This window comes from Danio aesculapii, chromosome 23, assembly GCF_903798145.1.
Source record: "Danio aesculapii chromosome 23, fDanAes4.1, whole genome shotgun sequence".
Lineage (NCBI taxonomy): Eukaryota > Metazoa > Chordata > Actinopteri > Cypriniformes > Danionidae > Danio > Danio aesculapii.
The window spans coordinates 48,449,030-48,465,487 of NC_079457.1; the positions used below are offsets into that span (position 1 = coordinate 48,449,030).

At 40.6% G+C, this 16,458-nt stretch overlaps 1 protein-coding gene across 1 annotated transcript in view; it reads right to left on the reverse strand.

The window, feature by feature from the left end:
- Window positions 1-16,458, reverse strand: part of utrn (utrophin) — a 346,120-nt gene that overhangs the window by 270,414 nt on the left and 59,248 nt on the right. Inside the window, 10 exon segments of the mRNA XM_056448819.1 lie at window positions 5,086-5,260; window positions 7,384-7,631; window positions 7,719-7,806; window positions 7,882-7,978; window positions 9,304-9,488; window positions 9,664-9,843; window positions 10,011-10,118; window positions 11,290-11,391; window positions 12,847-12,966; window positions 16,012-16,162. Coding sequence (XP_056304794.1) covers window positions 5,086-5,260; window positions 7,384-7,631; window positions 7,719-7,806; window positions 7,882-7,978; window positions 9,304-9,488; window positions 9,664-9,843; window positions 10,011-10,118; window positions 11,290-11,391; window positions 12,847-12,966; window positions 16,012-16,162 — 1,454 coding nt within the window.

Below are 16,458 nucleotides of genomic sequence, written 5' to 3' on the forward strand. Positions count from 1 at the left end.
TGCAAATAAAACAAATCTAATTAGTTTACAAATTAAGTTCTGTGTAATAAAATGAAATGACGCAGGGAAAAAGTATTGAACACATGAAGCAAGCAAGGTGTAGTTCAGCAGTAAAAGCCCAGACAGCAGCTGAAATCTCTCAGTAGTTCTTCAGCACTCCTCTGCCCTTCCTCAGTGTAAATGAATATCAGCTGCTTCAGTCCAACATCTACATTAGCAGGAGGATGAAGATGAACCCAGGGTGGACATTTCAGCAAGACAATGATCCGAAACACAGCCGAGGAGGCTCTCAGATGCTTTCAGAGAAAGAAAAATCAAGCTGTAGAATGGCCCAGCCAATCACCTGATCCGAATCCAATAAAGAATAAGCTCAGATTTGACAGACGAGACCCACAGAACCATCAAGATTTTGACACTCTGTTGAAGACTGTGAGAAACTCACACCTGAACAGTGCATGAGGGTTCATTCTCCATATGAGAGGAGTCTTTAAGCTGCAGCACCAAAAAGCCTTTAATATAAAGTATTCAGGACTTTCTCCTCCTTTCATTTCATTATTATTAATTTTTGCAGATTTTTTTGTGGTTTTGTTTTATTTTTAACGTTGTATTGTTTGGGTTTTTACCAAAATCTGCTTCAATTCCATGTCAACAGCTTAATTAGAAATAATATTCCCAGGAAAAAACATGACAATGTGTTCAATACTCATTTCCTCCACTGTATAAGGCTATGTTTACACAACAACGATGTAGCCAAAAATTGAATATTAAAAAGTTTCATGTGTACACAATGACGTTTTCAAAATGATCCGCATTTCCACATCCTTGAAAACGACTAAAAACACCGCATTACGCATGCCCAGCCAGCATTTGGAGCTGTTAGTATAAACACTAGCTGTGAGGAAGTGACAACATGCTCTACCCTTGTATCTATATATAATTTTCTGTGTAAGTTGCTTCTTCACTGTTGGTTGCAGTGTGAGGTAAATCCCCACTCTGCATTACATCTGAGCAACAACAACACTTTCACACACACACTCCAGCATTGTTGTGTGTTGTTTGTGCTTACATCTCCTTAAACACAAAGATGATGTCAAACGCGAAGCATGACATCATAGTTTTCACAGACTCTCGTTATCGAGTGTCTACATGAACACGACAACGGCAGCATTTTGGAAAGCAGTTTTCAGATATTAGCATCCAGCTCAGGAAGGCACAAAATTGTATTAGCTAACAATATATGCCACTTTCAGCATGCGCTGTTGAGCAAATAACCCTTTAATTATTCATTTAATAATTTCCAGCTGATATTTCCAGTTGATCTGTTCTTCAGAGATGTGCACTACACTGTCGATTTTCATAAAAACACGTTTATTTTTATGCTATTCATACTTTTGAATTAGTGTTATCATGATACTGGAATTCGGTAAAAATCGATGCTAAAATTTTAAAAACATCCATTTCCTGCTAGCATTCGAGCGCTGTTGAGCGCGTTCTGAAACAGCACTGATTGGTCATTGTGTTCACATGCTCAACAGAAATGACTGTAATTGGCCGTGAAGGTCATCAGTTCACCGAACTCACCGCTGTTTACTGTTTAACCACAGATACATGGTCACTGGAGCGTTTCAAAGTCACGTTGATCAGCTGGTTTGTCTATAAGCTGACATACGAGTGCTCCGCTGATGAATCGTGGCTTTAAAACGCTCCAGTGTCCCTCTATCTGCGGTTACACTCAGTAAACAGCGGTGAGTTTGGTGAACTGATGACCTTCACGGCCAATCACAGTCATTTCTGTTGAGCATGTGAACACAATGGCAAATCAGCGATGTTTAAGAACGCACTCAACAGCGCTCAAATGTTTGCGGGAAATGGACGCTTTTAAAATTTCAGTACCGAATGGTACCAAATTGCAGTATTGATAAGCTTTTGTTTTGCTAATTGCTAACAATGTGTACTTTACAAGAACTCTAACTCTGAGTAGTATAGTTTTTTGTGTTAGTGTATGGAGGTTAAGTAGTTTAGTTTATGAATAGTTAGCATATGCCGAAGATTACGGTTTTGTTTCTACATATTTCTATGGTTGAGGGTTAGGGGTTGTCTTGTTATATTTGTTTCTTTGCTTTGACAACACTCCTGTTCATTTATTCATCGTTTAACATCACGGTTTAATAAATTGTTATTTTTGTTTCCCATATCCATTTGTTGTCCTTCCTCTTATTTTCACCCAGCACCAGTAGAAACTCACCTAACGTTACATCTCATCCAACAAAACATAAACATGTAACCCGCTCTTATAAAACCATTTGACAGAGTAATCACACTTTTAATGACAAATAGAGTGAAAGCATGATCAGAAAAATATTCATGACACTATTATAATTCCTCATGACAATCATGTTTATGACAGGTTTATAACAAGCTTTATTGCCTTGATAACGTCAAGTTGGCATGATAAAGATGAAGACAGGCTGTGATGTATTTATGTCACGTTTTCATTACAAACAATGTCTTCTTTGCCTTTAAAATGACATAATTGAGCGAACGACGCATAATAACAGTTGTCATAAGAATGCATGAAATCACATTTACATGTCATGATTATAAAGGACTAATGACAGAGTTATAAACACCCCTTCAAGTAAAGTGTTGCCCAATTTTGTTCCAAAGACTATGAACAATGGTGTAAAATAATCACGAGATTCCAATAATGATCATAAATACCTTGATTATGATTGTTTTATTCATGAACCGAGCAGCACTAGAAGGGTGTTTGCTTCCATCTCCATATAAGTGCTGCACTTTTGGCTTAGCATGCTAAAACTGCTACGTTATCATCTATGTGCCATGTCTAAAACATTTGACTTCCCATTTACGACTGTGAAGAAAGCGAAGCGCTATTTTTATAGCACGCAAAAAAGGCAAGTTAGAAATCCTTCAAAATACTACTCTTGACATGCTCCGAGTCCCGCGAGGATGAATAAACGCTGGCTGAACTCTTCTACTAAAACTCAATGCGGTAAGAATGTTCTGCTCGTTCTCCAGAGCTGATTTCATTCTTTCAGCATTTGTTGCTTCAAGAGAAAAGCTCAACTACCAGTTCTCTCTCTCAAATTGCTGGCTGAATGGTTGGATGTGCATTATCGTGGGGTGTAATTGTGTAGTGTGTGATGTAGGCTTGGGACGATAACTGGTTTCAAGGTTTACCGCTGGTCTGGAAGAGTTAAGGTTTAAACCCGCTTATGGTATGTGTACGTTTCTTTGGTTTCACATGTTTTTTTTGTGAACAAATTATTTCGTTTTTTAGGGAAACAGTATCTTTAGCTGAAAACGACCATCCACATTAAAAGCTACATGATCGCAAACACGAACTACACGAACAAACCAACATCCAAACATGCTGTAGAGCTGTACAGTGCAGTGGCTTTACTGTATATGCACAGAACAGACAGATCTCCAGAGACGCCTATTCAAGTTGTACAGAAATCTGTTTCTGAAACTAATGAAGACAGCAGAAGACTTGCTTTAATTATTTCAACCTGACATGTTTACTGCGCCAAAATATTATAAATGTTTCTTAAAATAAAATATATTGTGTTCAATGGGGGAAAAAGTGACTGTTTTTACCCAGATATTGAAAAATAAGACATTTTAAAGCAGTCTGTTTATCCAAGATTATCACACCATCAGAATCTAATAACGGCTCATGACTAGTGTTTGGGCAGGGACAGAAACAAAGTAAAGACAACTAACCTACACTAACCGGCCACTTTATTAGGTACACCTTACTAGTACAGGGTTGGACCCCCTTTTGCCTTCAGAACTGCCTTAATCTTTCGTGTCAGAGATTCAACAAGAGACTGCAAATATTCCTCAGAGATTTTGCTCCATATATGATAGCATCACACAGTTGCTGCAGATTTGTCGGCTGCACATCCATGATGCCAATCTCCCGTTCCACCACATCCCAAAGGTGCTCTATTGGATTGAGCTCTGGTGACTGTGGAGGCCATTTGAGTACAGTGAACTCATTGCCATGTTCAGGAAACCAGTCTGAGATGATTGGGGCTTTATGACATGGTGTGTTATCCTGCTGGAAGTAGCCATCAGAAGATGGAGACACTGCTTAGAAAGGGATGGACATGGTCAGCAACAATACTCAGGTAGGCTGTGGCGTTGACACCATGCTCAATTGGTACTAATGAACCCAAAGTGTGCCAAGAAAATCTCCCCCACACCATTACACCACCACCACCAGCCTGAACCGCTGATACAAGGCAGGATGGATCCATGCTTTCATGTTGTTGAGGCCAAATTGTGAGCCGAGCATCCGAATGTGTCAGCAGAAATGGAGACTCATCAGACCAGGCAACGTTTCTCCAATCTTCTATTGTCCAGTTTTGGTGAGCCTGTGTGAATTGTAGCCTCAGTTTCCTGTTCTTAGCTGACAGGAGCGGCACCCGGTGTGGTCTTCTGCTGCTGTAGCTCATCCGCCTCAAGGTTGGACGTGTTGTGTGTTCAGAGATGCTCTTCTGCAGACCTCGGTTGTAACAAGTGCTTATTTGAGTTACTGTTGCCTTTCTATCAGCTGGAACCAGTCTGGCCATTCTCCTCTGACATCAACAAGGCATTTGCGCCCACAGAACTGCCGCTCACTGGATATTTCCTCTTTGTCGGACCATTCTCTGTAAACCCTAGAGATAGTTGTGCGTGGAAATCCCAGTAGATCAGCAGTTTCTGAAATATTCAGAGCAGCCCGTCTGGCACCAACAATCATGCCACGTTCAAAGTCACTTAAATCCCCTTTTCTTCCCCATTCTCACTTTGACCTGCAGCAGATCGTCTTGACCATGTCTACATGCCTAAATGCATTGAGTTGCTGCCGTGTGATTGGCTGATTAGAAATTTGCGTTAACAATCAGTTGGACAGGGTACACCTAATAAAGTGTATATTCAAGTATACAGATATTTGTTAAACTAATTTCCAAAACTTTGTGGGGTTTTCTGTTTTCCCAAATCTTTCCCAGGCCTGAGAAATGCCATGTCAAAATTCCAGGGCTTTTCCATGAGCATATAAAGCCTGTGTACCTGCAGTGATGTCCCGCTGTCGGTTCCTGAGCTCCTGAACAGTGGAGCTGTAGTTTGATGCTAACTGTTTCACGCGGGACCTCAGAGTATGAGCGGATTCATGGTTCAGACGCTCTGACTGAGAACGGAGATCCTCCACCTGCGGCTGGAGCTTCTCCAGCTCCACGATTCGAGCCTGAAACACACAAACACACAACACATCTGCTCTGTTTATAACTATAAAATGTATATGTACAGAGTGTTTTTTATATGTTTGCTACACACTAGAGTAGAGTATCGTTTGAATTTAATCAATTCCTATTTCATGTATTAATATTCATTCTAATTGATTAGGGTTGGAGTTACTGTAGGTCTCAGTTTCAATTACAATGCAGTAAATAAAAGTCAGACATTTAGGCCCTGTTCACACTAGTATTAAGATGCATTCTTTTAACCCCTGAGAGCTGTTGGGTCATTTTCATCCACTCTGGGGTAATTTTGAGTCTTAATTTGACCACGACTTTCTGTGTTTCAGCAAACGTGATGATTTTAGATGGCAAATCTTATTTTGACACATACTTTAGGAAAATACTTTCATAAATTCAACAATACACTCTGAGCTAATTGATTTTTAATTGCGACGGCACATAATTACGCACTGTTGCTGGTTTTCATTGTTAAAAAGAGGTAAAAATTTGTACTTTTTAACTGTTGATCATCAGTTGACAGCATTAACCCTTTAGTTTTGTGGTATAGGTGGGTTTAAGAGTGGGTTAAGGTGTATATGGGATGGTCAGCAATGCAAATATAATAAATATAACAGTATAAGGTAGGTAATTACATGCAAGTATGTGATCTAGCCTAAGTACAACATGAAACACGCATTTACACAAGACGTAAATTGTAATGAATCATTGATTTCAATGTAAGTGCATGTTAGTTAAAGCCACTTATCTCAGAACAACCTGTATGAACAGTTCCAATCCGGTTCCCACCCACTCCACAGCACGGAAACTGCCCTGATTAAACTCACCGATGACCTTCCTTTGGCAGCTGATTCTGGACTAACATCTATTCTTATTCTCCTCGACCTGAATGCGGCCTTTGACACTATTTGTCACAGCACCCTCATCAATAGACTATCCTCTCTTGGCATCACCAATATCCCACATGACTGGTTCAAATCTTATCTCTCTGCCCGCACTCAGTTCATTCAACTCAAATCATTCACTTCCCAGCATTTTAGTCTCTTCGGGTGTACCCCAGGGCTCAGTCCTGGGGGCCCTGCTTTTTATTATCTATCTCCTTCCACTTGGTGATATTCTCCGTAAATATAACATACAGTTTCATTGCTATGCGGATGACATCCAGCTCTATCTCTCTGGCAAACTCTCTTCATGTTTTCCACCTTCCAGAAGTCAAATCTTGGCTCTCTCTTAACCTCCTCAAATTAAATAGTTCAAAAACTGAGGTTTTGCTTGTTGATACCAAATCAACCCTCTCCAAAATGGACAGCTTTTCTCTGTCTATTGACGACTGTTTCATTTATCCCTCTAAACATGTTAAGAGTCTGGGTGTCATCCTCGACAGCACACTATCTTTTGATTCTCACATCAATAACACCACCCAGTCTGCTTCCTTCCACCTACGCAACATTAGCTGTCTCCGACCGTCTCTTACCCCTCACGCCACTGCTGTTCTCATCCATAGCCTTGTCACATCTCGTTTAGATTACTGCAACTCCCTTCTCTTCGGTCTCACTCATAAATCCCTCAGTAAGCTTCAGCTGGTCCAGAACTCAGCTGCCAGAACCCCTTCTCCTCAACACATCACCCCTGTCCCGCATCAGCTTCACTGGTTACCAGTTCATTCACTAATTGATTTTAAAATTTGGATCAGCCATCCACAATCTCGCCCCTCCATATTTGTCAGCCCTCATCCACATTTCTGTTCCTTCTCGCACCCTGCGATCTTCATCCTCCCTCCACTTGTCTGTTCCCTCTGCTCGTCTATGGGCAACAGAGCATTCAGCCGCTCTGCTCCCCGACTTTAGAACTCTACCACCTGCCATCAGAAACATTGACTCCCTCACATTATTCAAATCAAGACTATAAACCCACCTATTTAAGATGGCTTTTAATACTTAATTAATGATTCTTATCTGCAATATTGCTGTGTATATTTAACATTATTTCTCTTGTTGTTTTAGTGCTCTTGTTTTGTTGTACGGTGTCCTTGAGTTGCCAAAAAGGCGCATTAAAATCAAATGTATTAATATTATTACTTAATATGAAGTAGGAGCCTGGTTTGATGACTGACCTCACAGTCGTCTTTGAGCATCTGGAGCTCCTGCTGGTTTTCCTCGGCTCTAAACTCTTTTGTGTTGTTCATCCAGTTCTTCTGCTCCTCCAGGACTTCCTCTGCAGCCTTCAGTCCAGACTCCACCTCCGCCAGCCGCTCTAGAAGCCCAGCCCGGCTCCTCAGCTCCTGGATCAGCGTCTGACAGCTCTCCCACTCTTTACAAACAGACTCCAGGCCAGAGCGAGCCTCCTCCGAAGACAGACCTTCTGCAAAAACACAGATCGGGGGAATTACGCTGGCAGGAGAACACAGAGAGCATCATTTATCTCGAGGAGATTATCACGACTCCTTACCTTTCTCCAGCTGTTCAATCATCTTCTCTGCTTTCTGCCTCAGCTCCTTCACCGAGCCCTCGCTCTCAGCGAGATCCACTTCCAGGACCTGCAGAGACGGATAAAAATACTCAGCAGAGAGCGATATATGAGCCGATGAGTGTGGGTGATCATAATAAGTCACCTGCAGTGCTTCCTTCAGGGCGGGAGAGTCTCCAGCAGTTCGGGCAGATGATCTCCATGCAGCCAGACCAGACAACAGCTCGGGACATCGGTTTCAGCTCTAAAAAACACAAACATCCTGTCAGAGTTCACATGAGTGAGTCGGTCTTACATCCAAGCAGAACAGCATAACTGTGGGTGCATGTGTGTGTGTGTGTACCCTGCTGAAAAATCCAGCTTAAACCAGCCTAGGCTGGTTGGCTGGTTTTAGCTGGTTGACCAGCCTGGTTTTAGAGGGGTTTTGGCCACTTCCAGGCTGGTTTCCAACCATTTCCAGCTTGGTATTAGCTGGTCAGGCTGGAAAATGACCAGCTAAATTCAGCTAAAACTACCTTGACCAGCCTGGTTTAAGCTGGACATAGCTGGTTTTGGCTGGGCTCCCAGCCTGGCTCAGCTGGTCATTTTCCAGCCTGACCAGCTAATACTAGGCTGGAAATGGTTGGAAACCAGCCTGAAAATGGCAAAACCCCTCTAAAACCAGGCTGGTCAACCAGCTAAAACCAGCCAACTAGCCTAGTCTGGTTTAAGCTGGTTTTTTCAGCAGGGCTGGAGAATCTTAGGGTGCTTTCACACCTGTTTTACTCCGAAACAGGGATTAAAATTGTTACAATGTTATACTTTGTACTTGGTGCGGTTCGCTTTCACACGGCAAAGTTTCTAAACGGACTAAAAGAGCTAAAACAAGTCACGCGCGAGTAAACTCTCCTCACAGTCCCGCTCAGCTGTCATGCGTCTCTATTTTAATTTATGACGATGAGCATTAAGACCAATCAGGTTGGAACACTTATACGTGTGACGCAGTTAATGACCTTATGTGAGAGTTCAATTGTTATTGATTTGTGATTGTAAGCAGAGCAGCCTAGGAACTCATTGTGAGTGTTAAAGCTGGCTGATGAAACTAAAAACTACCTTCAGTAAACTTCATTTATTTATTTGAATCTCTGACTCTGGCTCTTCTTCATCTGACTGCTCATTCTTTGGGTTAAACTGTATACCATCCCTACAGTGTGTTTCCACATGTCTTCTTTTGGGTGGAGCAGGTGAAAACCTTTTAGAACCCATAAAACTGGAGACTGACAGGAGTGGTCTTAATGTGGAATGTGAAAGAGTAGGATTGTGTGCGCCCACTATGCTAATGACCCACTGGGTCAATGCTAATGGCATCTGCAAGGCATAAAAGCACATAATTTAATCCTAAACCTTACCAGAATTCAGTCTGAACTCTTAAAATAGAAACTTAGATGCATTCTGTTACGATTATACATACAACATAATGGGGGCCAACACTGAGCCCTGAGGCACACACATTGCAAAAGGAACGGCAAACTCCTTAAGGAACTCTTAAGAAATGTCTTATATTTGTGTGTGCGTATGTTGGCCGTACAGTCTCCTGAGCTCTCCGTCTGTATCCAGATGTCTTCTTTTGGGTGGAGCGGGTGGTGGCAGCTCTCGGTCGCTGCTGGAGTAGGTTTGCTCCATCCGTGTTGTCACGGTTGTGACTGTTACCGTCTCCATCAAGACTCTCTCCTGTACTTGAGGCATCCCGGTCACAGACACTGCTTCAGCCACCTAAACACACATGCTTGGCTTCAATGGCATATGAAAAGCTAGTGTGCTACAATGCTAACATTGAGTACATTTACATGGACACCAATACTCGGATTTTAATATGATTGGGACAATATTGCGAATAATTAAATTACTGACGTCCATGTTAACATAGTCAATGAGATGTTGATCTGACCTGGCTGGAGCAGTCCTCTAGTTTCTGGACCAGGTTGTCCCAGCGTTGGGTCAAAAGGTCTGTATCAGATTCGATCCTCTGAGCTGCAGCTGGACTGTTCAACAGCACCATCACATCTTGACCAGCGTCTGATAGAGCACTCAAAGTCCTCCGTTTCTGGGCCATATCCTCCTTAAGACTCTGAAGCAGGTCATATAACGATATAAAATTCAGCTTAATCATATTTATAAGCTTATAGCCTTTAAAGAAATGTTTTATAATGTTCCCATATCCTAAGTGTGGGTGCATAAAACGATTAAATGTGTAAAATATTAAATACATGAAACCATGTAAGTTTGTATACTCACAGCTAATCTGCGGACGCTGGCATTTATGTCACTGGGGTCTTTAAAATCACGGGTCTGCACTTCACACAAGGCCTTCTCCTTTTCGGTTAGCCATGATCCAAATAAACTCTGAATGGTTGAGAATGAATTATTAGGCATTAAAGCTTCTGGTCAATCTTGTCATTTGAGAGAAAAAGATTTGACTTTCCAAAATGACAATTCACCATCACACATAATCCAAATGAAAAGGAAACAATAACTGCTCATCCCTGTTCATTATTTTTGTATATTAAATAACAATAATGTATAGTAATATCTGGCAAAAAAAATCTAATTTAGATCACAGTTCAGTTTTTGCTTAAAACTGGAGACTGACAGGAGTGGTCTTAATGTGGAATGTGAAAGAGTAGGGTTGTGTGCGCCCACTATGCTAATGACCCACTGGGTCAATGGTAATGAAATCTGCCAGACATAAAATCTTAAACCTTACCAGAATTCAGTCTGAACTCTTAAAACAGAAACCTGAAACTTAAATGCATTATTTGACCAAAATAAAATCTGATCATGCCTTGATTATGAATGATTTGATTAGGACAGTAAGGTCTGACTCTGCTTAGACTAAAGTCTGGTCACTGAACCTTCAATAATGTCCAGTATAGAATATGTGCTCATGCTGCAGTGGAAACAGAATGAATATTGTGTCTGACTCCATCATGAGCTTGGAGGACTGCATCCATACATCTCTGACATGACTCAAATCACTGATTAATAAAGTCATCTGGAATGGCAAAGAAAGCCTTCTTGCAGGACTCCCAGAGTTCATCAAGAGTCTTTGTGTTCATCTTCAACGCCTCCTCCTTCATCTTACCCCAGACATGCTCAATAATGTTCATGTCTGGTGACTGGGCTGGTCAATCCTGGAGCACCTTGACCTTCTCTGCTTTCAGGATCTTTGATGTGGAGGCTGAAGTATGAGAAGGAGCGCTATCCTGCTGGAGAATTTGCCCTCTCCTGTGGTTTGTAATGTAATGGGCAGCACAGATGTCTTGATACCTCAGGCTGTTGATGTTGATCATCCACTCTGCAGATCTCTCGCACGCCCCCATACTGAATGGAACCCCAAACCATGACTTTTCCTTCACCAAACTTGTTATTAAGTTATTATTTGTTGCTCTTACAACTGAGATCCACGTGAAGACTTTTGTCAAGTAGTTTTATATGCAGTATATATATATATATATATATATATATATATATATATATATATATATATATATATATATGTTGTATCAGGGCTCACCTGGTCATCAAGCAGCCTCTGCCACACCAGCTGAGTTTCATCCAGTTTGTTCCAGCGCTCCTCCGTCCAGCGACACACTGCCGCCCAGCGCTCTCCCAGTGACTGTCAAGAACAAAGGAGGAAAACTTATTCACTGAATGACTTTTCACACACATTTAAAGCCCTCTGGGAGTGTCAAATATCAGTCTAGTTCCAAGTTTCTTGCTGTGCTGCGTCCAATGAATTCTTAACACTGTGTCCAACATTAACAGATCTCCTTCACCTTCAAGCAGCTATCAGAAAACCCTGAAAACAGCTTGGTTTGATTGCCCAGTGAGAACATATTTTTAAAGTATGAATAAAAAAGTAGAAACCTGAAATTTAAAAGCATTCTATTAACATTATACATTTAAAGTAAGAGCACAACACAACGGGGCCCAGCACAGAGCCCTGAGGGACATCTCGGCATTTTTTTTTTTTCTGTTGAGCAAACAAATATATTTCGGTCCACCAAACTGTGTAGTAATTTTTGATAAGGAACAAAAACCTGTTGCATTCACATAGATCTCTGTAAATAGTCAAAAACACAGCAGGTACATTTAAATTACACTGCCATTGTCAGTTCTATTTTAAAGAAATATCAATCAATCAATTTATATAGCGCCTTACTACAACCAAGGTTGACCAAAGTGCATTACACCAGCAAAAACAAATCATACAACACAACTACAAAGCAAACAATGCAAAAAAACAATACAAGAAATGTAAAAAAAATACAGCAAAACATTAAAAGAGACAAGTGTCAGGAAATAAGTATTGAACACATCACCATTCTTCTCAGAAAACATCTTTCTAAAGGTACTGTTGACTTTCAGAAAAAGAAAATCAAGCTGTAGAACCGTAGAATGTAGGTCTCGTCTATCCAATCTGAGCTTTATTCTGTATTCTTTATTGGATTCGGCTCAGGTGATTGGCTGGGCCATTCTACAGCTTGATTTTCTTTCTCTGAAAGCATCTGAGATCCTCTTTGGCTGCGTTTGGGATCATCGACTTGCTAAAATGTCCACCCTGGGTTTATCTTCATCATCCTGCTAATGTAGATGTTGGACTGAAGCAGCTGATATTCATTTACACTGAGGCAGGGCAGAGGCTTGCTGAAGAACAACTGAGAGATTTCAGCTGCTGTCTGGGCTTTCACTGCTGAACTACACCTTCCTTTCTTCATGTGTTCAACACTTTTTCCCTGCGTCATTTCATTTTAATGCACAGAACTTCATTTATAATCTAATTAGATTTGTTTTATTTGCATATATGAATTTCTTTGGTTGTTACCAACATACCGGTGAAAATCTCAAGTCAACAGCACCTAAAGATACGTTTTCTGAGAAAAATGGTGACGTGTTCAATACTCATTTCCCCACTGAATCTATGAGACTGTGCTTTCTATCCCTCCTTTAGAATGAGCATTATTGCTCAATAATTTATATAATTTCTGTCCAGAATCTAGGAATTGTGGTTTTATAAATATAGTAAACCAAAGACAAATGATCGTTTTATATGCTTTGTGTTGTGCTGTACCTGCAGTTGCTCCTCCAGGGCAGCGGTGGCGCTCTCACCGCTGTTTTCATCCACAACCACAACCATGTGAGTGAGGGAGTTCACCTTCACCTGCTCCGCCTCCAGGTCATTCTGCAATGCCTGAGGACAGAATAATGAAGAAAACAGTCAAAGGGGTCCGGGTTCAAAACATAGCAAGCAAACTTTTTTCCCCATTTACTCTATACGAAGAGACAAAGAAACATGCAGATGGTTGAACATATATTGATATCTGTAGATGAATATAAAATAAGCATTATTTAAAATAGTTTTTAAACATTATTTGAGGAGGAGCGGCATGGTGGCTCAGTGGTAAGCACTGTCACCTTACATCAAGAAGGTTGCTGGTTCGAGTTACAGTTTGTATGTTCTCCCCATGTTGGCGTGGGTTTCCTCCGGGTGCTTTCTCCGGTGCACGTTACACTGCTTATGTCATTTTGACAGTGGTTATATTTGAGTTCATTTCTGAGGTACATAAAATACATTAGCACAGTGTTCCCCAATCTTTTCATCACCAGAGACCAGTCAACGCATGACAATTTTACTGCAGCCCAGGGGGTGGGTGTAGGTAGATTTCTAGGCGACCATCAGCTGTTTTTTCAGAGGACGACAAACTGACAAAACATTGCTGCAGCTCTGATACAAGTTGTATTTATGGAGAAGATTACAAAGCGCTGCAGTGTTTGGGTGTTCTGTGTTTGTCTGAGATCTACCGAAATGTGCATATTACAAACAAAATATGCTGATTGGTCAGTTCTTGTCATGTGACTTGCAGTACACACACGGCATTCTGAAGGTGTTTTTAACTGGGTGCACCTGGAAGGTAGGAGCGCGTCGCTCCCAATATGCGTGCACAAGAATACCTTGAAAATAACGAACGTGGAAAAGATGTGATATTTGAACAGCCGCCGTCATTTGTGATCTCCAGCAGTTGATCTTCTTGCACAGATTTGCTGGATTCACCTGATTTGTTGATAAATGGGTTGCGGATCCACTCCTTGACAGTTCGCGGGTCCTTCACTTGGCCTTTCCCCTTCGCAAAGAAACTTTCCAAAAACATCTGTTTTTTACTCATTTTGCTGCTTGTGTGTTAAATTTTGATGCTCAAGTGACCGAGACGTAACTGAGAGAATACGGTCGTTTTTCAAAATAAAAGACTTGTTGATGGTTCAGACGGATAATAAATAAAGCGGAAAGAATTAATGATTTCTTGTGCAGCCCGGTACCAATTGACTAGGGGTTGGGGATCACTGCATTAGCACACTGAAAATAGTCCCTTTTTTGAAACCCAAGATTGAATTTCTCATTAATTATTTTAATTTCAGGATGAAATTTTGACACGGGCATGTTCTTATCATGTTTCACCGAAAGATATGACATTTTTGACAGAGGATGGGATGCTGTTTCCCTGAGATAGTGGGGCTCCTGAATGTGTATGCATGTGTGTGTGAGTGTGTGTGTGTTCTTCATTCACTAGCTGAACAAACAGGCCGATCTCGTGTTTGCCTGTGGTTCACTGGGGCGTGTGCTGATCCGCTTATTCATTCTTCTCACAGCTCAATCTGCCTTACATACGTTTATTACCCAGAAGCGGCTGTGTTTCAGGGAGAGTTTATGTCTTCAGTCTGTTGTCATTTAATAATCCTCAATCTATATTTTTCACAATTTGATATCATTTACATCACATCGACAGCACAAACAACCAATCAAATCACTGCGCCATTGATATATCTGTCATTTCTCCCATCATCCCGGCAAGGTCAGTTTTCATTTCTGTGTTTGACGAGTTCTCCCTGTGTTGTCCAAACACATGCGCTATAGGGGAATTGATTAACTAAATTGGCCGTAGTGTATGAGCGTGTGTGTGTGTGAATGAGTTTCCCAGTACTAGGTTGCAGTTGAAAGGGCATCCGCTGTGTTGAACATATGCTGGAATAGTTGGCAGTTCATTCCACTGTGGAGACCCCTGATAAATAAGGGACTAAGCTGAAGGAATATGAATGAATGTTGTGCAAACAAATATATTTAGGCAATCAAACTGTATAGCTATTATTGTTGGTCTATTATTAATTATTTTAACTAATAAAACACAACGGGGGCCGACACAGAGCCTTGAGGCACACCTTTATGTGATAAATGCATATACTTTTTGATTTTATTTATCCCAAAATGCCAAATGTAATTGTTTAACTAGTTATTTAGAGTAACGATTTAACAATTCTTCCTTTCCCAAAATTGTTTATGACCCTAACTTTCATTGGTGTTACATTTCCTTGAAAGAAAACACTAAAGAGTCATGTCTTTTTAGATTTGATCCAGTATCCTTCTGTTTCTGTGCTCTTTGAATGTATTTTTGCCTTGAATTCAACAAGAATCTGCTTTTCTAAGTAAAGCCATGCTGTCTACACTGACAAAGTTACCCTGTGGCGAGCGTAAACCCTGAGAAATGTGAATCAAGACAACACTGGGATTCAGATTTTCAATTGAGCAATGCCTGGTATAAAGAGTGGTGACTGTGCTTAACTTTATCAGTAGTTATAGCTTTGTTTCATATCATTTATTTCACAATAGCTTCACCTTATACAATTGAAGTTTTAATAATTCACCCTTCTGTTATTTTTTCTTCAAGTATTTCCCAAATGATGTTGAACAGATTCAGGAATTTCTCACAGTATTTCCTCTAATGTTTGTTCTTCTGGAGAAAGTCTTATTTGTTTTATTTGGGCTAGAATAAAAGCAGTTTTTAATAGTTTTAAAGCCATTTTAAGGTCAATATTATTAGCCCCCTTCAGCAATATTAGTTTTGGATTGTCTCCAGAATAAACCACTGTTATACAATGACTTGCCTAATTACCCTAACTTTACCCTAATTACCCTAGTTAAGCCTTTAAATGTCACTTTAAGCTGAATACTAGTAAATATCTAGTCTATATTATGTGATATCATCATGACAGAGAGAAAATAAATCAGTTATTAGAGATGAGTTATTAAAACTATCATGATTAAAAATGTGCTGAAGAAATCTGCTCTCCGTTGAACAGAAATTGGGGAAAATAATAAACAGAAGAGCGAATAATTCTGACTTCAACTGTATATGGTTGAGGACAGCGAATCGCACTTTAATAGACCAATCGGACGTCTCTTTACCTTGTGCTGCTCCATCTGGGTCAGGTATCGCTGTATGTCTCCTGCTATTGGCTCAGTCTCCATCTTCCGAATCCGCCCCTCTGTCTGCGTCAGCCAATCAGAGAGCTGCTGGAGCTGCTGCTGCTGCAGATCCATCAGGACCTCATGAAGCCTGCAGATTGATGAGAGTTTATACAGACACACACAAACAGATATTAACTAACCAAATGTCCCCACAAGTATAGTAATATCAGTAAATGTTCACCCAAATTTGGAAAAAGGTTCACAAATCACACAGAATTAAGTATTTGTAAAGTATTGTTTCCTGTGAGGGTTGTTTTAAGGGTAGGGCTATAGAATACACAGTCTGTACAGTATAAACATCATCATGTTCAAGTGAAGTCCCCATAAAGATAGCTGTACAAGTGTATGTACTGGTTTAGGTGGTTTACAAGGACAGAAATGAGT